The sequence below is a fragment of the Eleutherodactylus coqui genome, chromosome 7, assembly GCF_035609145.1.
Source record: "Eleutherodactylus coqui strain aEleCoq1 chromosome 7, aEleCoq1.hap1, whole genome shotgun sequence".
Lineage (NCBI taxonomy): Eukaryota > Metazoa > Chordata > Amphibia > Anura > Eleutherodactylidae > Eleutherodactylus > Eleutherodactylus coqui.
The window spans coordinates 100,886,149-100,913,566 of NC_089843.1; the positions used below are offsets into that span (position 1 = coordinate 100,886,149).

At 48.8% G+C, this 27,418-nt stretch overlaps 1 protein-coding gene across 2 annotated transcripts in view; it reads left to right on the plus strand.

Moving 5' to 3' along the window:
- LOC136572679 (cytochrome P450 3A29-like) overlaps nt 1–27,418 on the plus strand; it is a 119,369-nt gene that overhangs the window by 57,265 nt on the left and 34,686 nt on the right. The window contains exons 1-3 of one of the 2 annotated variants that reach the window (XM_066573491.1): nt 14,415–14,584; nt 21,398–21,491; nt 25,722–25,774. In XM_066573491.1, coding sequence (XP_066429588.1) covers nt 14,514–14,584; nt 21,398–21,491; nt 25,722–25,774 — 218 coding nt within the window. In that variant the 5' untranslated portion in view covers nt 14,415–14,513. Of the gene's footprint in view, nt 1–14,414; nt 14,585–21,397; nt 21,492–25,721; nt 25,775–27,418 lie in introns of those variants that run through there. The other variant, XM_066573492.1, reaches the window with a different exon arrangement.

Below are 27,418 nucleotides of genomic sequence, written 5' to 3' on the forward strand. Positions count from 1 at the left end.
TCTCCAAAACCTTCTGACCAGAATAAAATAACTTTGTTAAAAAACTTCTTGAATCGACATAAATCCTCTTTCATTAACGCTATTAACTCTCTGACTTTTACTTTGCCCAGATCATTTCCACCTGCGTGGATTACCAATATTACTTTGTCCGAGGACATCTGCTGATTTGCAACACTTCATGGAGCAGCCCGCTACATTGCATGCCTCTTATGCCATGCCATTGTACGCTTACATCCTTTTGGCCCAAATGTGTGCCCATCGGCCTGGACCTGGCCCTCTTTTCTGCCCAAAATACGTATGAATGGCCAACCACCCACACTGTCCAATTTGAACCTGTTAAACAAAACCAAAAGGGGAAAAGAAAACGACCCCGAACATCAACCACTCTTAACCATTATTTTACAGCACCCTCAAATCCAGCCTTACATATGACCGGTATGCCTCAGACTTCCATCTACCCACCCTTTTGACTTCTTCGCTCCGCAAACCACAAACGAAAGCCGACGTGGCGGCTCCGATTCTAAAAGAATGAGAGCCAAATTCACTTGGCACGAAACCCAAATTTTTTAGACATTCACGCATTAGCCCCGAAAACTGGTACCTGGTTAACGGAGAGCCCGACGCGTGTAACAACAGCCGGCCCTCCCCGCTGTGTTGCACCATAAAATTTTTTAGCAAAACTACTGGGCACCACGCTGTCTCCAGAGCTCCGCTCCGGAGCCATTCGCCTGCGCCGTACACATCCGTTTTTGACTTACGAATGCAGATCTTAATGTCGTCGTTCCCTACTATAACGTCCGAAAATTGGAGACCTCCTGGGTTATTTTTGCTCGCCGAAACCAATTCTCCAAGTCGCAAGGCTGCGAAAAAGGCAAGTGAAAAAGCCACTCTAAAAAGCGCCGTTTCTGCCTTGTCTACACAAACTGACCCCATAACATTCATCATCGCGCAGAGCAGCTCAAAAGTGATCGGGCGTCTACCGTCCCGAGATAACTTCTCTTTCTTCCAACCTTTTAAAATTTGTCTAAAAACGAAGTCCTTAGTTACATCGCGACTACCATGGAGGCGTAACAAAAAAGCAATAGCCGACATGTGTTTTTTGGCCGCGTCGGCCGACGCTCCTTTTTCACGCAGGGTCGCTAAAGTATCTAACGTAACTACTCTGGTCTGTTCCGTTTCCGGAAAAACACCCCCCGCGGCCGCGAGCCATCCCTTCCAAATGACATTATATCGCTTCCAGGTAGATTCCGTTACTGACTTCCGAACCAACTTTAGGAGCTCCGTTCTATTATCTCCCACAAGAAAGCAGGGCAACATACCCCCTCGACGTCCGCAGTCGGGTGCAGCTCCCTGAAATTCTTCATCTGGAATCGAGAAAGAGCGTCAGCCGTGTTATTCAAATATCCTGGGACATGGCTCGCTTTAAACTTAATATTATGTTGCAGACAACGTAACACCAGATGGCATAGTGCCGCCAGCACCAACATAGAGGAAGAAGACTATTTATTGACTGCTCTCACCACAGTCTGGTTATCAGACCAAAAACAGATGCTTCTATCAGCCAGAACTGGGCCCCCGTAGCTCAATGGCGACCATGATAGTAAAGATTTCGAGCAATGCGATGTTTTTTGTCCATCCTTTTTCGACCCAGGCCTTTGGCCATGGGGCGCTGCACCAATTGTTTCCGAAAATTACGCCAAAACCCCACGATCTGGATGCGTCCGATAAAAGGCAAAGCTCTTCATTGCCGACTTCATCCTGCTGGCAAATGACCTGCCTATTGAAAGTTTCGAGAAAAACCTGCCATATGTGTAGGTCCGCCCGCATTTCTTTTTTATCACCCTGACAAAATGATGCGGCTCCCTTGCCCCTTTTGTTGCCAGGGACAAACGCCTCGAAAACGCACGTCCCATGGGGATGACCCAACACGCAAAATTCAACAGTCCTAGCAGCACCTGCATTTGATGCAGTGTAACTTTACGCGAAATACTAACTGTCTCTACCATTTGCCGCAAACGCGCGGTTTTATCATCCGAAAAACCATGTTTTCAGCATTGATCTCGATGCCTAAGAACACAAGGGATGACACCGGACCAACCGCTTTTTCTGCCGATAGCGGAACGCCTGCTTTTTCCATCAGCCTCTGAAAAGATGCTAATAAAAACTCACATACCTCCGAGTTAGGGGGCTCGATGAACAGGAAATCATCGAGGTAGTGTAAAACCGATGCGATGCCCGTTTCGAATCTAAGCATCCATTCTAGGAAAGAACGGAACACCTCAAAATAATAACACGAAATCGAGCATCCCATCGGTAAACACATATCTACAAAACAGCAACCATCCATTTTGCACCCTAATAGGTGGAAACAATCAGGGTGCACCGGGAGCAAGCGGAAAGCCGATTCAATATCAGCCTTAGCTAAAAGAGCGCCAGCTCCCGCCTGTCGGACTAGAGACACGGCCCGATTGTAAGATGCGTATGACACAGCCAATTGCTCTTTTGAGATTCCGTCGTTGACCGAATCTCCCGCCGGAAAAGACAAGTGATGGATAAGTCGGAATTTGCCCGGTTCCCTCTTCGGGACCAGCCCCAAAGGTGAAACCCGCAAATTCCCGAATGGGGGCTCCTGAAATGGGCCCGCCATCTGACCCAACTCAACCTCTTTCAATAACTTCTCCATCACTAAATCCTTGTTGTCTCAAGCTGATTTTAAATTACCGCTGAGCATGAGCGAACAACTAGGGGTATGCGGAATCAGGAAACCCTCAGCAAAACCAGATCTAAGCAGTTTTGCCTCCTGCTTCTTGTGGTACCTGTCGAGCCACCGCTCCAGGTACCTGACGTTCACCGGGGTTCGTTCCTGAGCCGGACACCCCCGGTGCGGCCGCTGGCCTCTGGCGTCTAAAACACCGTACCGCTGCGTACGATCCTCCACAGACTGAGCACTCGTGGCGAAATTTGCACGAGGCGTAGAATCGACAGTGACCCTCGTTGAAGGCCCAACAGGAACCGGAGGACTTAGGGGCCACAGGCGCCTGTTGTGCACCAGCACCTGTGGCGGTTCCTTGAAATAACGGCTTAGCCGGTTTCTGGGCCAGAATAAACTGGATCCAAACATCCGTCGCTTTGGTGGCCCAACTTATATTTTTTAAACCCGAGATACGACGCCTAAAATCCTCGTCGTATCGCCACCACGCAGACCCTCCGTGCAGTTTAAAAGCATTGTGGATAGTATTTATATAAACGAATAACTCTGGGCCTTTTTGGAGGACTTTGTTGACATATCACGTGAGTAAAAGTTAAAAACGCCTGTAGCCAATTACCAAAAGTTTTGGCTACCTTCGCTTTTTTGTCCGTTCCGCGTTCCGAAAAACGTTCTTTGTCCACCGCAATATGTTCCACCAACAGCAGTGACCATATATCCACGTATAATCCATTGCTAATTTTCTCCGTCACATCCTCCGCCAAGCCCACTCCTAATGGGGCTACCCCGCAGAACAAAGAGTCTGCGAATTTTAGACCATAAAGTGAAGACCAGGCAGCATCAGATGTAGTTTCAAAGAGTTTCCAAACCTTTATTCCTCCATTAAAAGAGACTGGTCTGATGCTGCCTGGTCTTCACTTTATGATTCTTATGACTACAAGGTCTTGATCCGGACCGAACTGGGCTGGTGCATTTATCTACTCCTCTCTGCATATATAGCGGATTAATAGAATCAGATTATCTTGATTCTATGAGAGTGCTGCAGTTGATTTACATTATCTATTTATGCGAATTTTAGATCGTCACTGCACAACTCGTCGCCCCTACCACTCGCCTCTCTATGCAAGCTTTCGGGTGCGTGAGAAAAACCACCAACCACAGGCGAGCCTCTGCCCCCCGGATGAGCACAGGACACTGTTAGCCCTTTTTCCATGTCAAAACGATTTACCAGCGCCTTAAGCGCTACCATAAACTCCTCATTGCTTTTATCATTTTTGGATAAAGAAACATCCCAAACTTTTCTATAGGATGACTCACCCGCCTTGTTACCCTCTGGCCCTGCCAAGGGGAAGCTCAGGCCGGGTGGCGCTGGTTGACGATCTCGCCTCTGCATCGCGTGTCGTTCCAAACCCAGTTCGTGGGCGACACCACGGCTCCTCTGGTTCCATGCTCTCGATGCCCTAACGGCCGAAGATGCCATGCTGTGCCTAATGCTGCGGGCAGAATCTCTATTGTCTGCGGAAGAAGCCGGTGAAAGAGATAAGGGAAAATCGCGGAGCCCGGGCGCCCAACTCCTGGCTGCGACGCCTCGCACTTCCAACCACCACTTCTGACCTCCCATGCTCGCCTGATAAAGGGGGCCTCCCCCCTGACTATAGCTTTCTGGAGACACCGATGAGGATGAGCTTGGGGAAGCACGCGCTCTTCTGACTAGCCTACCCTGATCCGCACCACCTGAGCGCCTGCGTGCCATCGCCGAATGTGACCTGCTTTGCCCTGCTGCATGCCCTTCTAAGCAAGGCCAATTTGCGCGCTCCGCTGCTGAGCTCTCCGGTGAGCGCTCGCTTGTGCACCGCTCGCGTCGGTCGCTCTGCGAGCCACTAACTGCTCCGTATGCCGCTGCCGATCCTGCCTGGCGTAGCGCGAAAAATTTGCGGACCCTCTCCCGCCCTACTAGCCAAAGGCAAAGGGGCTGTTGCCAACGCCCTCGCTCTGCCTCCTGCTCGCTCTAGGCTGCCAACACTATCCTCACTGTCCTGCTCCTGTACTCTGCTACTCCCTCTATAAGTTTCCCTTGCTAACTGCTTCTCCTCCCCCTTACTGGCGCCACATCTAACCTGCTCTCTCTCCTCCGCTGTTGTCCTCTGGGCTGAACAGGGACTCGCTCCCGTAGCCCCCACTGGCCTCCTTGTGAAGTGCAGGCCTCTTACCGGAACTACTTCCAGCCTGTGGATCCCTCCGCCTGCCGAGGGAGACACGTGGAGCGCGCTCCTTTTCCTTTCTGCTACCCCTCTGGACAGCCGCGGGATTTTCCCCTCCTGTGCCGGACTTACCCGTTCTCTGAACCGCCACTCCGCTCCTGGTGAGTAACCCACTGGCTTCCAGGCCAACCTCATCACCGCTCCTGCGATCCCGCCAGCTGGCTGCGTCCGCCGGGCGCTGCGACCGCGCCGCTCTGCTCCCGTCCGCCCTTGCTGCTCGTGGGCTGTTGTTCCGTCCTCCTTTCTTCGCTGCCGGGCTGGGGCTCAGTCTGGCTGCCGGGTGTGTTCTCCTCTGCGGTCTTCCGCGGGCTTCTGCGCCGCTATTCTCCGCTGGTGGATCGCCCTCCGCTCTCCCCTCCAACGCCGCTGCAGCTCCAAACTCTTCGGCCATCTTCATGAGCCACTGGGGGCCCTGGCTGGCCACTGCTTCCTTAATCTGCTGCATAAGTTGCTCCATCTTCCCTCTTGATAGTTGACCTGTCCGGGTGCGTCTTCTCCCTTCTTCTTTCTTCAGAGCACTGAGCTCCTTCTCTTCCTCCCTTTCTACTTCCTACTTGCTGTACCACCCCTCCTTGGTCTCTTACTTTCTTATTCCCTGACTCTCCCCCGCCCTCCAGTCCCCCACAGCTTCGTTATGCACTCTGCTGTTCCCTATCCTCATCACGGAAGTCTTCGCAAATGTGAGTTGGAATCTGTGCCAATTCCACAGCAAATCTGCATTCCAGAACTTTAAATGGGAATCTGCACCATAGCCTATATGGGATCAAACGTTTTCCACAGCGGATTTCAAATTTACATGTGGGGCTTTTTCAGACTCAGCAGCCTCACCGTCTGCCTTCTCTTTGGTCTCTTGTACTTCACAGGGTTGCTCAGCCCTCACCTTCTCACTGTCTTGCACTAACGCTGCCATACAGGGAGATAGCCGTCTAGCACAGACGTAATACGTTGTGTGATCCACGCAGAGTTTTATGCATACAGCCGAGTGAATGAGGCCTTAGGCCAGCTTCACACAGACGTATTTGCCCGTGTATTTCAGTCATGTAAAAAAAAATATGTTCTATTTTTCTTTGCATTTGCACACCAAAATCCCCATAAAAGTCAATAGAGGGTGCAACAATGTGCATGCAACACGCAAGGACATGCATGAAACAGTGCCGAATGGATCAGGAAAAAGAACACATCTGGAACCCATTAAGACTAATTAGCCATTTCAATCAATGTATCTTTGTTTGCCGGGTGCAAAAAGTACAGTAAAACGATGCGCATAAAAAAAGCATTGTTCGTATTGCAAAAACACTATTCTCAGGCACTCGCAAATACGCTTGCATTAATGTGTAGCCAGCCTTAGCGTATGACAATAAAAAAAAAAGAGAAACTAAAATTCCATTCTTAAGGCTTATTCAGACGACTGCATATCAGCCGCGTAATTCCCGGAACTTAGCCCCGCCCCGTCCCATCTCCTCTCATTGCAAATAGTGCAGAGAGGCGGAGAGGGGGTGGAGAGGAGGCAGAGAGGGGTCGGGAGCTCAGTTCCTGCTCCTGGCTCTTTCAGCCTCCTCCCCCTGCAGAGAGAGATGCCGTATATCGGCCAGTGTGAATTCCCGGCCGATATACGGTCGTCTGAATAAGCCCTTGAGGGCGCCTGCACACGGGCGGAAATCCCGCGGCGGTATTTCCGCCGCTCAAAGCCTGCATAGGATTGCGTTAACAAATGCAATTCTATGCAGATGGCCGCTGTTTGGCCGCGCGAAATCTCACGCGGCAAACAAATCGCGGCATGTCACTCACCCAGTCGTCGGCTCTGGTCTGCGCATGCGCCGGCTGCCCGGCAGCCGGCACATGAAAGAGCCGGAGCTGCGGAGCTCCGGTGAGTACGCGCTGGTCCCTGTAGGCTCTCGGGTCGGGTCCCGCGGCGAGAATCCTCGCCGCCGGATCCGACCCGCCCGTCTGCAGGCGGCCTATGGTTCAAAAACTAAGCCAGTCCTGAAGGAGTTAAAATGTAACCTTATCTGTTATGTTGTTTGCTGCTCATATTGATGCCCTATGTTAGGTTGTCCTTAGGTGACCTGTGCAGAACAATCACACCCGCTCTATTATTTCATGTATGAAGCAGTCCTACCTTAGTTATGACTACACAGAGCTGGTTAGTTTAACCTCTTAATGACCAAGGAGTTTTTTCATCCCTGCATTACAAAAGTCTTTGTGTTGGTGTAGCAGTATGTGGATTTGCTTTTTGCAGGAGGGGCTGTATTTTTCAATGGCACTATTTCAGGCTGAGCTAAGTGGAGGCTCTTGCAATGCAACTTTCCAATTTTAACTATTGATTTACCGCTGCAGTTCAGTTGCAGGTCTCACAGAACTCCTATGGGCTTCCACTGTAGCTTGATATTTAAAATTGGTAAGTCAAGCTACCAAAAAAGTCTCTGTGTGCCCCAGCATTAAAGCATTCATTTATTATTTTGGGGGCTAAAAGGGATCTAAAAAAAAAACGTGCAATTCTGTCATTGGTTGTTTTTTTTTCTGTGTACTGGGTGGAAGAAGAAATTGTGAACCTTAGGGCTCCTGCACACTTGCGTTTTTCTTGTGCGTTTTTTTTATGCGATTGTCAATGGGACTTTCTAATGTTAAAAACACATCGCAAATTGGTGCTTTGCAATTTTTGTGCGTTTTTAACAATAGATAGTCCCATTGACAAACGCGTGAAAAAACGCAGCGATATCGCAGCATTACAAAAACGCAAGTGGGTAGGAGCCCTTATTCTTATATTTTTGACAAGTAACAGCAATTCTGCACAACAAAACTTAACATTGCGTATGAGCGGCGGAAACACTCGATACTTCATAAGAAAATAGATAGAAAAGCCGGAATGCTGGCTGGAGAGGAGGGATCTTTCTTTCACACGGACGATATGCTCTGCAGACAAGTACATCCACACAGATAAATGCTAGCATCTGCAATCTTCCGCAATTACTTTCTGCAAATGATTGCAGGTGTTCCACTGCGGAAATCCAGGCTCAGATGACTTTAATTCGCAGCATGCCGTTCACGTGATTTGCTGCGTGCCGCCAATTGCCATGAACTATCATGGCATGTATGCGCTCGTAATACGCACCAAGATAGAACATGCTGCCATTTTATTTGCACAATTTGTATGAGAGGCAACTTGAGAGCCCATGAGAGATTGGTACAGCCTATTACGCATGCAAAACCTGCCCATGTAATATGCTGTGTGAGCCCGGCCTAAGAGATATAACTTTATGAAATTCACTTTATTGAATAAAAAGTGACAAGGTACACTGCAGATATACGTATTACACATTAACTAGGGATAAGAGCATAAATATCCACAAGTCAACATAATTAAATAAGCATAACTGATGACTAACCAGAATCATAAGTCACGCACATCTTGGTGGGCAGATATTTAAAACGTACCTGAGTTTTCAACAAGCTTTGTAAAATACACCAGGTTCTCCTCACCCGCTCATTTGCATCTGTTTGCACCATTTCATGTCTGTAAGTTCTGATTTTCAGGTGGTCTTCTTTATTTTTCTGTTGCCCTGCTGTTTGCATTCCAGGCGGTGATTGTAGCAAGCCTAGCATACTGCCAGTATTTACTGTCTTGCACTTCCTTGCCCTGACTTCCCATGGTGCATTGCACAGTTTGTGGTCCAATCAGCAGGGGAGCAGTATGCGAGTGCGATATTTCCCACTGAAGTCCATGGGAAACACTTGCACTTGCCAATGTGCGATTCTCACTGTGATGCAAAGCGTTTTTCATTTAAAAAAAATAGAATCACTTTTGTGAAATTGGGATCCACACACATGCATTTCACACCCTAGAACAGTGGTGGCGAACCTATGGCACGCGTGCCAGAGGTGGCACGCAGAGCCCTCTTTGCTGGCACGCAGAGCCATCGGCCGTTCACCACGTTAGCACCCCTAGCTTCGGACTGGGAGACCAGATACAGCAGGACGGACCAATGGCCCTGGCAGGTTAGACATGTCCCTGGCGGCGTACTCCCTCACCTTTCCCTGAAGGTCTTCACTCTTTGCCTTTTCAGTGTCCCTGGCGTGCTCCCTTCTTCACTGCAGTGGCAGCCCGGCATCTTCCCTGCCTGCTCCGCGGCTGTGACTGGTCCCCCGCTGTCATTCCCTGCAGACCGGCGCGCTCCCTTCTTCACTGCAGCGGAGGGCCGGCATATTCCATGCCTCCTGCACCGCTGTCAGTGTCTGCCGGCGGGACTGGTCCCCCGCTGTCAGTGTGCCCACTGGGCCGGCGCGCGGGAGAAACATGTACAGCAGCGGCATGCAGGCTAACAGCGGGGAGGCCAGTGGTGGTGGGGGCACATGGCCAGACACAGCCGGCACAGAGTGGGTCAGCGGGCAGCACATTGACAGCAGCTACAGGGGGAAGGGGGGCCCGGGAGCGCACTGTCATGAGCGTAACAGGCTGGGAGCGCAGGGTCAGCAGCGGGGGTGGCCGGGAGCGCTGTGTCATGAGTGTGGGGGCACTGGTGTAACCCTGGAGGCCAGGCAAAAAGCTTGGCACAGCCTGCTGCTAGAACCTGCTTGCAAGTAGCCAATCGGAAGCTAGGGGTGTGACAGGGGTGTCCCTGAATGGAAACCTTGTCACACCCCTAGCTTCCGGTGGTGACAAGATATACGTACCGCATCTTCTGGTAATGGTATATAGGTCTCGGTGGGGAATGGGCGCGGTTACCGCTGGGGCCGCCGTGGGGAAGGGGCGCCGTTACCGCTGGGGCCGCCGTGGGGAAGGGGCGCCGTTACCGCTGGGGCCGCCGTGGGGGAAGGGGCGCCGTTACCGCTGGGGCCGCCGTGGGGGAAGGGGCGCCGTTACCGCTGGGGCCGCCGTGGGGGAAGGGGCGCCGTTACCGCTGGGGCCGCCGTGGGGGAAGGGGCGCCGTTACCGCTGGGGCCGCCGTGGGGGAAGGGGCGCCGTTACCGCTGGGGCCGCCGTGGGGGAAGGGGCGCCGTTACCGCTGGGGCCGCCGTGGGGGAAGGGGCGCCGTTACCGCTGGGGCCGCCGTGGGGGAAGGGGCGCCGTTACCGCTGGGGCCGCCGTGGGGGAAGGGGCGCCGTTACCGCTGGGGCCGCCGTGGGGGAAGGGGCGCCGTTACCGCTGGGGCCGCCGTGGGGGAAGGGGCGCCGTTACCGCTGGGGCCGCCGTGGGGGAAGGGGCGCCGTTACCGCTGGGGCCGCCGTGGGGGAAGGGGCGCCGTTACCGCTGGGGCCGCCGTGGGGGAAGGGGCGCCGTTACCGCTGGGGCCGCCGTGGGGGAAGGGGCGCCGTTACCGCTGGGGCCGCCGTGGGGGAAGGGGCGCCGTTACCGCTGGGGCCGCCGTGGGGGAAGGGGCGCCGTTACCGCTGGGGCCGCCGTGGGGGAAGGGGCGCCGTTACCGCTGGGGCCGCCGTGGGGGAAGGGGCGCCGTTACCGCTGGGGCCGCCGTGGGGGAAGGGGCGCCGTTACCGCTGGGGCCGCCGTGGGGGAAGGGGCGCCGTTACCGCTGGGGCCGCCGTGGGGGAAGGGGCGCCGTTACCGCTGGGGCCGCCGTGGGGGAAGGGGCGCCGTTACCGCTGGGGCCGCCGTGGGGGAAGGGGCGCCGTTACCGCCGGGGGCCGCCGTGGGGGAAGGGGCGCCGTTACCGCCGGGGGCCGCCGTGGGGGAAGGGGCGCCGTTACCGCCGGGGGCCGCCGTGGGGGAAGGGGCGCCGTTACCGCCGGGGGCCGCCGTGGGGGAAGGGGCGCCGTTACCGCCGGGGGCCGCCGTGGGGAAGGGGCGCTGTTTACAAATGGCAGTAATTACCGTGGCAAATTCCGCAGCATTTCTGCATCCAAAAAGCAGTCAAAAGCTGCACCCTGTCTATTTTGAAGCAGCCCTGTCCTTTTTATAATGACGGGGGTGAAAACATACGTCGTGATAAGCCCCGCCCCCTGATGTGTTGGCACTTTGCGATAAATAAGTTGGTTTTGAGTTGCAGTTTGGGCACTCAGTCTCTAAAAGGTTCACCATCACTGCCCTAGAGGATCACAATTCCACAGAAGCAAAGTTAGTTTTAATCAAAAACGCCTTGCATTGCTATAAAAATTGCACATTGGTAAGTTCGACATAAGGCTTCGTTTCTCAGCTCAATCTCGTGCTCGCCCATATGAATGTTGCCTAAAGAAGGAAAATACAACTGTAACACAGAAATACCTAACACCTGGTCAGGGACATACATAGACTGGCTCTTTGATTTGGTTGTGTACCGACAAGATTACTTGGCTTCTCTTACTGAGAACAATCCCACTGTTTCCAGTGTAACTATATCCTGTGACTTAGGCTGCCTGTTCACGGGCATTCTTGCATTGCGTTATCCGCGGCGATAATCCGGCCGTAGTTAACGCAGTGCACGCTATGGAAAGCGCAGCTATCTGTCCACGAGCGGAGAATTATAGCGAGTTTGCTGCCCCCTTGCTTCTGCTGCCATCCCAGGCTTTATATTAGCATTAATTCAGACAATAGACTAGCTCTCTAAATTAAGCCTGTAAAGATATCAAAGAACAGACAAGACCCCCTAAATTCATCCGACCTCAGATCAGATGCCAGACTAGACCCCAAAACCTCAGCAAAGTCCAGGGTCTCCCTCATAGCAAGGTGAAGATGTCAACTGAGGTCCAAGAGCTGAAGCAACACTCGCTAATGAAACTGACGCAGCGGCAGTTGGACTGGTAGAGAGCTGCGATATCGCCATGGCAACCATGATACCGTCAAGCCGGACATTCACGGTATGAAGAAACGTCAGAATCAGTCCCTGTCTCCGTCGCTGTTCAGTAAGTTCCTGAAACAACTCTGGCAGTCTTGTGTGGTGAGATTCAGCAGGATCCATGTCTTTGATGTACTGTAATGATGTGATTGTAGATCCACTGTGTCAACCTACCGAGTGTGACCACCTGGCAGGATAAACAACTGACTCCAGGACGGAGACTGTGCACAGATAGGAACTCGGTGTAAAGGATGACAACGGACCTGACCCTGAACTTAGATGGGCTAAAATGTCCCTTACCTGGAGGTACCCCTGAAGGTTTGGAGGTCCAAGGGGCCTTTCCCATTCCTGGCTCCTAGCCTTCCCTACCTACCTGGCGAGGATAGGAATCCAGAGTCAGTTGCACCAAGCCAAGCACATATAGAGGAGTGTGGAGTGGACATAAGGTGAGGGCAGGACACAGACCTATAAAGAGGTAACAGACACAGAAAACAAGCTGCAGAAACCAACAGCAAAACACACAGAAAGCTGGATTCACACACAGACACAATATCATCCACACATAAAGAACTGAATGCAGACAGGATAGCTGCTGCAGCAGCAGCCCACATGCAGCCATGCAAGGAAATGCACAACAACACCAAGGTATTCTGTGAAAGGCCTGGGGAGGTTAAATAGGAGGATAATTGCATATCATCACCAGATGGGTGGAGGAACCAGACACAGTAACCCTGTTGGTACTGGAAGAAACAGAAGCAGACTCAGGAGGCAGGACAACGCCTCCATCTGCTAGATCTAACATCAGCCAAAAAAAACTTAGTGCAGCATGCTTACTTCCCTTCAAAATTGGAAGATGTCCAGCAGTGCCATCAGTTCAGAACTAGCAGAAACCAGTGGAACCCAGGTATATGCAACCATTGTTCAGAGGAGTCTGGCGAAAAGTGGTCTTCGTGCAAGAATTGTGTCAAAAAAGCCATTCCTGCGATGTACAAACAAGGCCAAGTCACTTAACTATGCATGAAAACATAGGAACTGGGGTGCAGTAAAATGGCAGACGATGCTCTGGACTAATGAGCATTGTGAAGGTTCCTTCCAAATTCAGGGTTACACTTCAGCAAATGAAGTTGGGAATTTGGTCAGGATTAATGGTATCATCAATGCTGAGAAATACAGGCAGATACTTATCCATCATGCAATACCATCAGGGAGTCGACTGATTGGCTCCAAATTTATTCTGCAAACAATGACCCCAAACATTTAGCCAATGTCATTAAGAACTATCTTCAGTGTAAAGAAGAACAAGGAGCCCTGGGGTGATGATATGTCCTCCAAAGACTCCTGATCTCAACATCATTGTGTTTGTCTGGGATTACATGAAGAGACAGAAGAGAGAGAAAGAAGGATTTGAGAAAGTCTACATGCACAGAAGATCTATGGTTAGTTATTCAAGATCTTTGGAATAGCCTCCACACAGTGTTTCTTCAGAAACTAGGTACACGTATACCTGGAAGAACTAATGCTGTTGCGAAGGTAAATGGTGGTCACCCCAAAATATCAATTTGATTTACATTTCTCTTCTGTTCATTCACTTTGCATTTTGTTAATTGACAAAGATAAACTATTAATATTTCTATTTTTGCAACTATTCTTACTTTGTAGTATTTTCCACACTTGCCTAAAACATTTGCACAGTACTGTGTTACTCAGGGTTCTGTGTAGGCACTGTTACTAATGGTGACACCCTGGTTCACATAATTATGTTTGGAAGCACTACTTGGGAACACAATCATTTTCTAGGGACTAAAGGAGGCATTATTACCTTGTGAGGGGCACAACACGACAGATAATTACTGTATGGGAGCACAAAGCGAACACTATTACTGGGTTTGGCACTGAGAAGATCATATTACTCTATTAGTTGCAAAGGTTGGCACTATTACTGTTTAAGTTTCAAAAGATGGCGCTTTACCGGTTTGGTACATTGTTACCATCTGGTGCATGATACGGGGCAATATCTGGCAACATTAATTTTAGCGGGACCATTTATTTAGCACTCTTGTTTTTATGGTTGGTGTATGTGTGGAACCACAGCAGATAAAGTAATAAAGGCAGGTGGGGAAGCAACAAACACAGGATTTGAGGTAGCGGCAGAGGAGACAAAGGTATCTGTGTTGCAAACTTTGCTGACATAAGTCAGGTTTGGAAGAAGTCAACATGGTGGTTTGGGATTGATTTAAAAGGCTGCAAAAGTGATTGACTCCATTCAGAGAGGATATGATTGTGAGTCCAAGGATTTTACTGTACTGTAATCACTTGTACAGTCTCCAGAGCTTCTGTGTAGATCTGTTATTTTCCACTATTTGGTCAATGTATGGTGGTAATATTGCTCTTTGCTTAACCTCTATGATTAAGATGTGCCTCCACAACTATAAATGTGTATTACCTGGGTAATGAGCCCACTTAGGATGTTTTGCCTACTTGTGTTGGACCCCCAGCTATGTCTTCCTATTGCCCCCTATTGCCATACACTAGGCATAATACAGTATATCAGTTTTGCCTGGTGTGTTCCCTTCCTGCATGTATACATAAAATAAATGCCAAGATACGCCCTGAGTTCTGTGTTATTTGATCCCTCCTCCAGATCAGTGTCACTACAGGGTGGAGTGTGGTATACTACAGCAGCTCCAGTGCATAGAGCCAGAAGTGTAAGAAGACGATCAAGAAGAAGGGACAGAACTAGTAAACACAAGAGAGGGCAACATCTCAGGAAGATCAAGCATGAACATCATCCCAGATTTCTCTAAGGAAACATGGATCCTGCTCCTCGCTCTGCTGGCACTTCTCACTTAGTAAGACTTCTATCATTCTCTCTTCTTATAGTCTTTTGTCTTTGTCCCTTCAGACAGATAATAGTGAAGGGTCTTGATCCTCCATGCATTCCTCATCCATGACTGTGATACAAGTAAACACACAGCTCTGCCCCCACCTACTCCTGCAGCTGAGACCCCTGAGATCGGAAGTAGTGTACTAATCATAAACATGTACGGGGGCGTGGCTAACCAGCGGCGGGAACGGGCGCCATCTCGGGGGCTCCAGGCTGGAGGAGACTTTCAGAGGTGATCTCGCCATCCTGAGAGCACCCCTGGAGCTGCAAACCGCACCGCTGACACCACCGGAGCAGGAGCTGCAGAACGACACCTTCCGCGGGCCTCTAGCTGGAGTTACAGAATCGGGGCCTACCTCGTCGGGCGCATCCCCGGGTAGAGTTGGGAGCACGGCCGACCGGAAGTGGAGGCCGGCCGCGGACCACTGCAGGGAGCTTCTACCGGGAGGCAGCTGAGGGGGAGGCACGGCTGCTGGAGAGAGAAGGCCAGCTGAGAAGATGGTGGAGGCGCCGGAGGGGAGGTGAGAAAGCCCTGAATCTGCCTGCAGGCACTGGGAGGGCCGAGACTGCCACAGATTGCCCACTGAGGGCCTCTGTCGGGAGTGCTGTCCAGGAGGCTCCTGAGGCCAGAAAGGGGGTCATCCTCTACTCCCAGGGACTGACATTTATTGTGAGCAGCAAGCCACACATATACAGCCTGCACAGCAGAGACGCAGCAGAGCTGGGACTGTTGAAAGCCTGTGCAGCTCACCAGACTCCACAGTACAACACTGGGGCTATATTCTGTGGGCCAGAGAAAGAAGCACAAGCCACACATATACAGCCTGCACAGCAGAGCTGGGACTGTTGAAAGCCTGTGCAGCTCACCAGACACCACAGTACAACACTGGGGCTATATTCTGTGGGCCAGAGAGAGAAGCACAGGCCCACATTTGCAGCCTTTACTTTGTTTCATAACCCATAAAGTCTGCTTCACTTGCATTTACCCATTGACTCTTGACCTGCTCTCTACTGACACCTAGTGGTGGTGTGGCGCCAGTTCACTGACATCACTGCACTGCATCATGACTATTCCTCAACAGTTATGCACTAACCACTAAACTACATGTGAACTCCCCCTGCGATACGTTACAAGCTCGGGCCGACGGATATCTCCAACTGTACCCCTCCGGCAAGATGGCACCCATTAAACAAAATAAAATAGCCAACAAGCTGCAACAGTATGCCCGACCCAGCGGCTCAGCGGACACCCGATCTAACGAGCCCTGCAGCCCACAAGGCACATACCCTGCTCGGATGAACAGCTAATAGCTTACCTTGATGATATCCCCTTCCCAGCGCTGAGCCCAAGTAGTGCCACTTATTTGGATGGGGACTTGAGTATAGAGGAGGTAATGGACGCTATCAAGTCACTTCCCAATAGGAAATTGCCAGGGTTGGATGGACTCCCTGGGGAATGGTATAAAAAGAATGCGGATTTCCTAGCTCCCCGGCTTCTAACCCTATATAATTCTATTCTGCGAGATGGTGGCCTGCCGGACACCATGCGCAAGGCCATAATTGTCATGATTCCTAAAGCTGGAAAAGATCCTGCAGATTGTGGTTCCTATAGGCCGATCTCACTTCTTAACAACGACGTTAAAATTCTGGCAAAAATACTTGCGACGCGCATAAATTCCATTCTTAAAGAGATCATACACCCTGACCAATCTGGCTTCATGCCTGGCAAAAGTACAGACATGAATCTAAGGCGGCTTTTTGACCATCTGACATATGAACATTCTAACTGCGGGAAACGCACCCTGGTATTTATAGACCAGGCAAAGGCCTTCGACTCAGTAGAGTGGAGGTACTTGTGGGCAGTGATGCAACGGTTTGGATTTGGGCCAGTATTTATTAGATGGGTAAAGATCCTATATGATTCCCCAGTAGCCAGTATTAAAACCAATGTCCATATTTCAGCCCAGGTTGCCCCCTGTCCCCTGCCCTGTTTGCCCTTGCTATAGAGCCACTTGCAATCCGGGTCCGGACCTCGCCGGTAATAAAAGGATTTAAATTTCACAACTATGAAGAGCGCATAGCACTATACGCTGATGACACCCTCCTCTTCCTCCAGGATCCGGAGTCTTCGCTTGACTCTGCACTCACCATTTTTGACATATTTGGCCTGCATTCTGGTATTCGGGTCAACTGGGACAAAACCCACTTAATTGCCATAGACTCTGCAGCGGCTGAGCTCCCTTTGCCCGCTCCACTGAGCTGGACAACTCAGACAACCTATTTGGGTATAAGAGTGTCAGTGAGGGTTTCTGCCTTCTCTGACCTTAACCTAGCTCCCCTCCTGAAATGGGCTGAGGGAATGGCAACACGATGGGCCTCTCTCCCGCTCACTCTCGTGGGCAGGGTCAATTTGATAAAGATGAAGCTGCTACCAAAAGTTTTGTACGTACTCCATAACTCCCCTGTCCTGGTCCCAATCAGATTCTTCGCTACGCTTCGTGGGATTGTACTGCGTATCCTGTGGAAAGCCTCCACCCCCAGGATTAAATTGGAGACCCTGTGCCTCCCGGTGAGCTGGGGAGGATTAGCCTTACCCCATTTTTACTATTACTACCTGGCTAGCCAGCTGGTGTATGCTGGGTGGTGGCTGACCTCATCGGATTACAATCCGGCGGTCAGGCTGGAGCGCAGGGTGGCGGACCCCACCCTGGGATTGAGGGGTCTGCTGATGCGTGGCCGCTCCTCTTCTATTGCCCCCTTACCTGCCCCCATGCTGGTAACACTTAAAATATGGCACAAGGCATTGTGGCTGACCCCTGTAGTGGAAGTCACATGGTCCCCACATACTCCTTTGTGGGATAATCCACACTTGCCGCACCTGCAGCGCTTTACAGAGTCTGCATTCTGGAGAGCTCAGGGTATTAATGTACTATCTGACATAGTCACGGAGGGCGCCTTCTGCACCTTTCTTCAGCTGCAGATAGTCTACAACCTGCCTGAGCACTCCTATTTCAGATATTACCAGCTACGACATGTGATCAGGGCTCAGTTTCAGGGCCTGTCCATACCGCTGTCCCTGACTCGGCTGGAGGGATTGGCACAGATGTGCAACATAGTAAGACCATTGTCCAGCTTCTATGCCCACTTGGTGCAGTGTCTTGCCCCGTTAAGAGAGAGAGCCACCCAAAAATGGATCATCGACATTCCTGATCTGCTGGAGGGGGAGGGTGAGGACATATTGGCGAGCTCTGGTCCTCCTTGATTAGTGCTAGAGATAGGCTCATCCAGGTAAAGTTCCTACACCGGATATACTACACCCCATCTAGGCTACATGTAATGGGTCTACTCCCCTCGGCGACCTGCCCCCGATGTTTAATTGCCGACGGGACTATCATGCACATGTTTTGGGACTGCGATGTCATGCGAGACTACTGGGGGGACGTTCTCATATTTATGGAGTCTCATCTGGGGGCCCCGAGGATCATGCACCCTGGGGTGTGCCTCTTTGGGCTTGCTGGAGACCTGCCAGTGGCAGCGGCAACCCGCACCTTATATAAGCTACTGTTTTTCTATGCTAAAAAGGTGATTTTGTTGAACTGGAAACACCCTGGTAGGCCGACCAGGAACGCATGGATCCAGGTGGTGAACTCTGTGCTTCCAATGTACAAACTGACTTATATGGCGAGAGGATGTCCTGAGAAGTTTGACAAGATTTGGGGGAGCTGGGTGAGCAGTCCTGCAATGGCAGTAGAGATGCCTGTCTAGATACTAGGAAGGGATAAAATAAGGTACACCCGCTTGAACCGATCTACTGTTTAGGCTAATCCTTTTTTTTTTCTTTGAGTCGCGCAGGTTTGTTGTTTAAGGGATTAAGGGGGGAGGGTTAAAATTCTTTCTGGAGGGGGGGGGGTGTTCTCTCTAATCTTTCTTATGTCCCTTTGTTTATTTTGTCCTGGGGGGTGGGGGTTCCTCCCGTTCTCTTTTTATTACCGTTCTCTTTCTCCTGATATTTTGGGACTCCGAGGCTTGGTGCCCTAACCTGGTTTGGGTTTGTTTTATTATGAGTAGTTTATAAATAAAAGCAAAAATGAACAGCCAAATACTTTCTTATGAGAAATGCACACGAATATGCGAGACACTCAGTGTTCTTACTTTTGTCCCCTTTTTTTCTCAATTCTCATATACTGTGATGTATCAACAAGATGTGCATTCTCTTTGGTGTCCGCTGTTTTTGTATATGTATCTATTTTGGCTAAATAAACTTTCCTTTAAAAAAAAACATAAGCATGTCCTATGTTACAAAGTTACTGCATATCTTGTGTGCTGCTAAATAATCATCATGTATCTACTGCCCTGAATAACATGTATACATTAGAATGTACAACAGGGAAATCATTACTACCAGCACGGTAAGACCTTAAAGGGGTTGTCTCATGAAATCAAGTGGGGTTATACACTTCTGTATGGCCATATTAATGCACTTTGTAATATACATTGTGCATTAATTATGAGCCATACAGAAGTTATTCACTTACCTGCTCCGTTGCTAGCGTCCCCGTCTCCATGGATCCGTCTAAAATCGCCGTTTTCTGGCGATTTTAGACGCGCTTGCGCTGTGCGGTCTTCTCCGTGGTGAATGGGGCCGCTCGTGCCGGAGAGCTGGTCCTCGTAGCTCCGCCTCGTCACGTGTGCCGATTCCAGCCAATCAGGAGGCTGGAATCGGCAATGGACCGCACAGAGCCCACGGTGCACCATGGGAGAAGACCCGCGGTGCATCGTGGGTGAAGATCCCGGCGGCCATCTTGGTAAGGTAAGTAAGAAGTCGCCGCAGAGCGGGGATTCGGGTAAGTGATAAACTTTTTTTTTTTTTAACCCATCCCTTGGGTTTGTCTCGCGCTGAACGGGGGGCCTATTGAAAGAAAAAAAAACCCGTTTCGGCGTGAGACAACCCCTTTAAGGCCTCATGTCCACGGGGAAATGTTTATTTTAAATCGTTTTCCCGCACGCGGATCCGCGCCCCATAGGGATGCATTGGACACCCGCAGGTGTATGGAAGCTGTCCGGATCCGCGGGAGACCTAAAATCAGAATCAAAATCAGAATACGATGCGGATCTTCCTTCCTTCCTTCACGGCCGGATCTTCTTTCTTCAGGCCGGCGGATGTGCTGGGCGCGTGCACACGGCACGCCGCCGGCGTGCCGAGCACATCAGCCGGGCCGAAGAAAGAGGATCTGGCCGCGAAGGAAGGAAGATCTGCATCGTCCGGAGCAGGTGAGTTTATTCTGATTTTAGGCCTCATGTCCGAGGGGCAGGAGGGACCCGCTGCGGATTGTACATGAAGAATCCACGGCGGGCCTGCTTTTCCCCATGGACATGAGGCCTTAAGGGGTCGTACCAGAATTACTAGTTATTCCCTATCAGCGCCTGCCGCAGGTCTTTTCTAGTCACTCGAGGGATTTTGACTAGCAGCCTCTTCAGGAATATGTTGGCAGCCACTAATAGCTTCCTCTTTCTCCCACGACCAGCGGTGTAACTAGTGTTCCTGTAACTGTGAAGTACGCACACAGTACGCACGGAATCCTCCCACTGCCTGCGACCCTGCACACCTGTCAGAAGTTGTTTTTTCTGTATGCACATGTGCCGCCGGCACACATGCGCAGTACAGAGGACGCCGTCGCCTAGGCGATGATGCGTATCCGCGACACTTCTGCAATGATCATTGCAGAAGTGCCACGGCAGGCACGGCTTCTATTGACTTCAATGAAAGCCATCCCTGCGTATCCGCTCTACAAATAGAGCATGCTGCGATTTTATTTTGGCATAGAGCGTCCACAAATAAAATCTGCTGGTGTGTGTAGAGAGAGGAATCTCCACACACATCAATGAGCACATTGAGCAGCGGATCAGAATTGACAGCGCCATTTAAAGGGTTAATAGCCCCGATCAGTCACACAGCTGATTGCAGCTATTGCCGGTGGGTGTCAGCTGTAATAAACAGCCGGCGCCCACACTGTATGAAGAGAGGTTGCCCCGCGATCTCTCTTCATACATCCCCAAACGCTGCAGAACGTAATTGTACGTCCTATAGCGGTAAGGGGTTAAAGGCAGCTAGGGGTTATTTTAGAACAAACAGTAGGACTTTACAAGTTGTACAGATCCTACTGTAAAAGTTGCATCGCACCGCACGAAAACCACGTTTTTGTGCAATGCAATAGAAAAGAAGGCTGCATAGGGAAACACGGGCTACAAAACATAGCAAATCGCGGCGATCCCTAGCATGCTGCGATTTTTTTTCTCGCACTATAGCAGCCTACAAAACATTGCTAATATGAAGGAACCCATTGGAAAGAATGGGCTTCACATACATGCAATATGTAGCATTGTTGCATTGCGAGAAAATCGCGCAATTTTGTCACCCGTGTGAAAGCGGCCTCATAGCAAGAAATGTCACGTCCTTCCTTTTTTTTTTTACTGCTATGAGGATTTCAAATCTGTATGTGGAAAATTCTGCACTTTATAAACTTTCATTGAAAATAATGAGGATTCCATCACTGATTTGGTCGTGTAATCCGCGTACACATTCCTCAGTGTAAACGAGGCCAAAGATTTGTGAATATTCAATTTGTCATCCATATAATATGATCAGAAATGATTGTACAAATGTTTAGATGCGGACTGCTTGGATTGGATACTGGGGGAGCATTTCCTTTATCACATTAATCAGACTACCATTAATATGTAACAAAGTTCACAATAATAAAAACACATTTTTTTCCAGTTACGGGATCTGGCCATACAGAGTATTCAAAAAATATGGAATACCCGGTCCTAGGCCCCTCCCATTTATTGGAACTTTTCTGGAAAACAAAGACGTAAGTAAAAAAACGCATCATCTGATTAAGTCCATGTTTTATTTTAATTACCATTTATATGAACTCATGTTTTCTTAATTATAAATATACAATTAATTAATCCCTTGGGGACATGATTACTTTAAACTGTATTTGTACTTTCTAAAAATGTTTCACTTTTTTAAGTACAATTACACTTTAAGTGTTAAAGGGCGTCTGTCAGCCCGAACATGTTATCCAAACTGCAGGCAGCATGTTATACAGCAGGAGGAGCTGAGCAGATTGATATATACCATATTTTTCGCTCTACAAGACACTTTTCCCCCCAAAGGGGTGGGGAAGGGGGGAGGAGTCAGTGCGTCTTTTAAAGTGAACTTGCCAAATGCATGTCCAGCTAGGCCCACTCCATAACAGAGAAGAGCAATTCTCTCATTCTTCTCTGCACTGCCACCCGTATGTACTGCTGATTGGTGGTAAGTGCCAGCGGGAACTGCTGCTGCTCCCCTGCCTCCACCAATCAGCTTACTCCCTTCCTCCTGCCGTACCACGAGTGCCGCTGTTACAGAGCTCCGCTGCTCTTACTGTAGAAGACAAAGGAAAGGAGTTATAGTGCCCCTCCGTCACCTGTACTATCCCCTGCACTGTCACCTAAAGTCCCTGTGTGAGCTCTAAATATTTTTTCCTGTTTTCCTCCTCTAAATCTAGGTGCGTCTTATTATCTTAGAGAGCGAAAAATACGGTACCTTTATAGGAAAAGATTCAGTATAACTTGTATTAAATTCATTTAGATCCCTGCTCATTCTGAGCTGAACCCAACGGGCGGTCCTATCAGTGATTGACAGTTATCTGTGTACAAACATTTTTTTTGGGGGGGGGGGGGGGACTGAAGGACCCACTAAGGTTAAATTGTAACCAATCCCACCACAGCCTTTGCCATAGCCCTAAATCCACTGTTGGGTCCCCTTAAAAAATAACCTTTATTAATATGTAGCTAAATATACTGTGGTAGCAATGAATTAAAAATATCAGAGTCTGATTTTTTCAATTCATTTCTACCACTATATATTTTACTACATATCAATAAAGGTTATTTTTTAACTGGACCCAACTCTGGGTTTAAGGCTATGGCAAGGGCTGTGGTGGGATTAGCTATCTATGTATAACTGTATATACGGGGCGGCTGTCAATTACAGCCGAAAAACGGGGCAAAATAAAACCATTGATTTCAATGGTTTTATTTCACTAGCGAGATCCATTCATTGACTGCAGTTCACAATTACTGTACATTACGCTACAGGATTATCCTACAATACTTCTGTGTCTACTAGAACTTGTCTTGTATAAACATAGCTGTAAACTCCATGGAGCCGACATTACTACAGGAAGAAGCTGCACCCGGGAGCTTTGTGTTCTATGCTTGATCGGGATCTATATTAGAAGTTTATTATTATTGGTTGAGAGAGAGCTTTGCTGACAAGCTTTATTTACCCAGAACAAATATGCTGGATGACTAACAACTTCAACCTCCAACTTCTCTGACATTGTGGATGACGAATCTACTTGCACCATAGGCAGCACGATTAATGTTGCAATTTGTCCAAATTCATGAAAACAATATAACGGTCCTGAGCTGCACACAGATACAACTGCTTAGTAGAGAAGCCCATCTGGCACTATACACTATAATGTATATGAGCACCCCCTGTGGACCCAGCTTATGTACCACACCATACCCAGTCCGTAATTGAAAGCCATAAATTATATACCTGATTAGACCTTTAACCAGGCTACATTCAGTAATCAGTGATTGCAGAAGTTGCTGGAAATACCGTAGATTGTAAAATACAGTATCATGAATAATTAACCCAAAACACAACAGATACACCCAGTAGAAAGAAGCCTAATCACAAAAGCAGAACAGTCTACAAGTATTTCTAAAGGCCCTTCACTGTATAGACATTTTTGTATTAAAAATGATTAGAGATGAGCGAGCATACTCGCTAAGGGCAATTATTACTTGATCGAACATTGTCCTTAGCGAGTACCTGCCCGCTCGGAAGGAAAGATTCGGCTGCCGGCGTGGGTGAGCGGTGAGTTGCGGGAGTGAGCAGGGGGGAGCGGGGGAGAGAGAGATCTCCCCTCCGTCCCCTCCACCCCCGCTCTCCCCGCCGCTCTCCGTCCCCCGCCGGCAGCCGAATCTTTTCTTCCGAGCGGGCAGGTACTCACTAAGGACAATGTTCGATCGAGTAATAATTGCCCTTAGCGAGTATGCTCGCTCATCTCTAAAAATGATAACGTTTTTATTAATTACATATTAAAATCGGCGCTGAGAGACATGCAAAAAACCCATGTGGGTCTCGCTTGGAAGGCACAGGCACGTGGGACACTGAACAACTGGAATGAAGACAAAAAAGACACACTTGGAGAACCCAAATACTGTGTGCCTCAGCTATTACACAGATCCAGTATTCACCCCGCCTTCGATTTGATATAGCGAAGGGTAGGGGTCTGGTCAACAGTGATGAATATAGGCTGTGTATGCACTGTTGTGATCAATTCACCTAGGTGCTGAAGGACGGGAATTTTTCCTTTTATTTGGGTAAGTATAATCCTACCCAGGCTGTATGTTAACAGTAGACACAGAGGAAAGGTAGATTCATACTTCTTGGATCTGATAGAATCATCACTTGGAGAATATGTGTTGTAGGTTCTGAAACGGTTCAATGCATTTCACTGCTTGGTCAGCAGATCATCAGGAACCCGATCAATCTTCCCATAATAGTCGGAAGATAGTTCGTACAGTACTAGTGAGAGTGGGGTTGGTGAAGCACACTGCCAGTGTGTATTTGGAAAGACCCACTCTTTTTGTATAGATTAGTGAGCAAAATTTCAAAAATCCACCAGAGATAGCTAACTCAGGGAGAGTTCTGATTCCTATTTTTTCCTGAATTACTGTGTCTGTATGCCCACTGATAGCAAGTTCTTCCGGCAGTGGTAGGGGTAAGAGCACCTTAATAGAGTAAATGACTCTTCAGGAGTGCCCTTCTTGGATAGTTGGCACTATTGATACCTGAAGAAAGTTTTAATGTTGTCCACCTGATATCCGTAACTAAATGTTGATGGACACTTATCTAGTTCGGAGCATCAGGTTGGTTAACTAAAGAAGTCCCAGCGTTGTCCTAGCTGCTGCCTGAGTATTTGCAATGATCTACTCAAAGCTACTGCCTCCTAGATAGCACCCCTGCTGTTCCCATGAGAATATAAACCTAAAGTAGGCTGAACCGGAGATTGCTGTCGGCAAAGGATGCTTCTATTAAAGTGCTTCAAGCTCTCCCTAAGGCTCACTTAGCTAAACAAAACTGCAATTAGCCTGCCTATTAGTCAAGGATAGAAAGATACTAAACCACAAATGATGCAGCAAAGCCTGTAGCCCTGATGGTGGGATCCTTAGGCCCCCTGTCCACGGCTGTGACGGAATATCGCTAGCGATATTCCACCGCGAGGGAGCAGGGGGGAGAGCTGTCAGGCTCACCGTGGAGAATTGCAGCATGCCACAATTTAAATCCCGCAAGCGGAGAATCTCTATGGTTCTCCGCTTGTGAACGCCGGGGCTACGCTTTCCATAGTAAGTCTATGGAAAGCATTCACTGCGGTACCCGCAGCCGGATTATCGCCGCAGATAACGCAATGAACTATTGCCCGTGGACAGGCAGCCTTAGGGCAAAAAGTTTTAAGAGTCAGAACCAGCCATGTTAAAAGCAGAAAGCAGCAGCAATTCTGAGTCCTAGAGATTCACTGTATATCAGACAGAAGGCTTTATGTCATCAGCTGCAATCAGCAAATAGAGATATACAGTAATTAATAGGACTATTAATATTATTCTATGAATGGTCTTTCCTATCATGTTTTTTCTGCGTTGTGAGAGTAAAGATTACATGTTTTATCCACCTGCAATAGCAGTTCTTGACTGGTAGACAGTAGCGCTTCTAGGAGCCAAACATTGGTTAAACCGGAAGTGCCGGATCCGTCACATGCCGGATTCAAACAGCGCCGGAAACCATTGACTATAACAGGTTCCACCTGGTTGCCGTTATTTTCCTGGATGAACTAGTCCTGTGACAGAAGGTCAGAACAGAACGGATGTCAGCGATCCAGTCACTGACCTAAACTATACAGCTAATATTGTCCTTAGTTCACATATTATCACTCATTTTATTTTTCATTTGTAAAACAATTTGAATTTATTTTCAGGGGATTTTTGAATTTGACATGAAGTGTTTCAAAAAATATGGAAAAATATGGGGGTGAGTACAAAAATATAATGTGTTACTATGAAACTGTGTTTGGTTCATTCACAGGTGCAGTGTACTTCCCCATATCTCAGAATATCCTGTGCTAAACTTTATACCAGTGGCTGTAAACCTATAGACTCCAAGGTTATCAGCAAAACACACAATATTAATATTTGCAACACCTAATTATAAGACTTCCTTTCTCAAAGTAAGCCATACAAGTAGGATAACGGCAGGTCAATATCTTCTGAAAAACAATCAACCCCAAAACTAGTGTATCAAACAGTCCAATACTCGCACGCTGCTTTTTAGCCTTGCCAAGTTTTAGGTGCCACAGATTGAACCAATAATCTTGAAATCAAACCCAAATTACCTCCCACAAATGTTCTGCAATCCCCTTAAATCTGCTTCCAGAGATGCTTGATGAAAATTCTGCATCTGGAAACATGACAATGCAATGACACTTGAATTATCATAACCATGTACATACTTTGTATGAATCAATATATTATGGCGTAAGCACAATAGCACCAAATGCTTAAGTAGATTTGGGGGACAAGCAGTTAACAGCAAACAGCAAAACTTGTTAAGCATGTGAAACCAGATCCCCTTATCTTTTAGCTGCTCACCCAACAGAGATAGGACCACTATGATTGGCACTACTTCAAGTGAAACTTTATTCTTAGTTAAACCAGCTCTAACCCAGAGCTTACACCATGGTTCAGCCAACCAGTGACTATTCCAGAATACCCCATAAGCTTGCTCACAAGAAAAATCTGTAAAAAATGTTAATTCGGATGTTAAAACAAATTCCGCTAGAGTTCAATTGTAGTGGAGCTACCATTAAAGTCTAGCAAAAACTGCATCCATGTGAGCAAATTATATTTTTGAATTGGAGACAGTCTAACATGCACAGTGGTTGAGCTAAGTCCTTTTGTGGCTACGAAAAAGTTTTCTGGAAAAATTCCCAATAATGACGGTAATTCTTTTAACATCACTTTCTTTTTGCACATAGTACAGCTCCTCAAGCTATACAGATTATTTAATTTTTCTTGAGGTAAACAAAACTTCATAGGACAACTATCAATTATAAAATCCAAGAATTCTAATCTTGTGTATGGGAAAACTGTTTTCTCAAGACCCAGGAGGACCAACAAATAAGAAGTCATCCAAGTAATGCATTACCCCATTCCTTTTGGAAATTCTCTTCTAACTACCCACTCCAAGAAGGAAGCAAAAGTCTCAAAGTAAAAACATGACGGAGAAAACCCATGGGTAAAGCCATGTCAAAGTACAGTCTATATTTGAACTGAAAACCAAGAGAATTAAAGTCAGCTGGACAAACTGTTTTGGCCAATAAGGTACCTTGACCAAAGTGTTGTAATTAGAGATGAGCGAACCTACTTGTTTCGAGTAATTACTCGATCGAGCACCGCGATTTTCGAGTACTTCCGTACTCGGGTGAAAAGCTTCGGGGGGCGCCAGGGGGCGGGGGGAGGCGTGGCGGAGCGGGGGGTAGCAGCGGGGAACAGGGGGGAGCCCTCTCTCTCTCTCCCTCTCCCCCCCACTCCCCGCTGCAACCCCCCACTCACCCACGGCGCCCCCCGAATCTTTTCGCCCGAGTACAGAAGTACTCGAAAATCGCGGTGCTCGGGC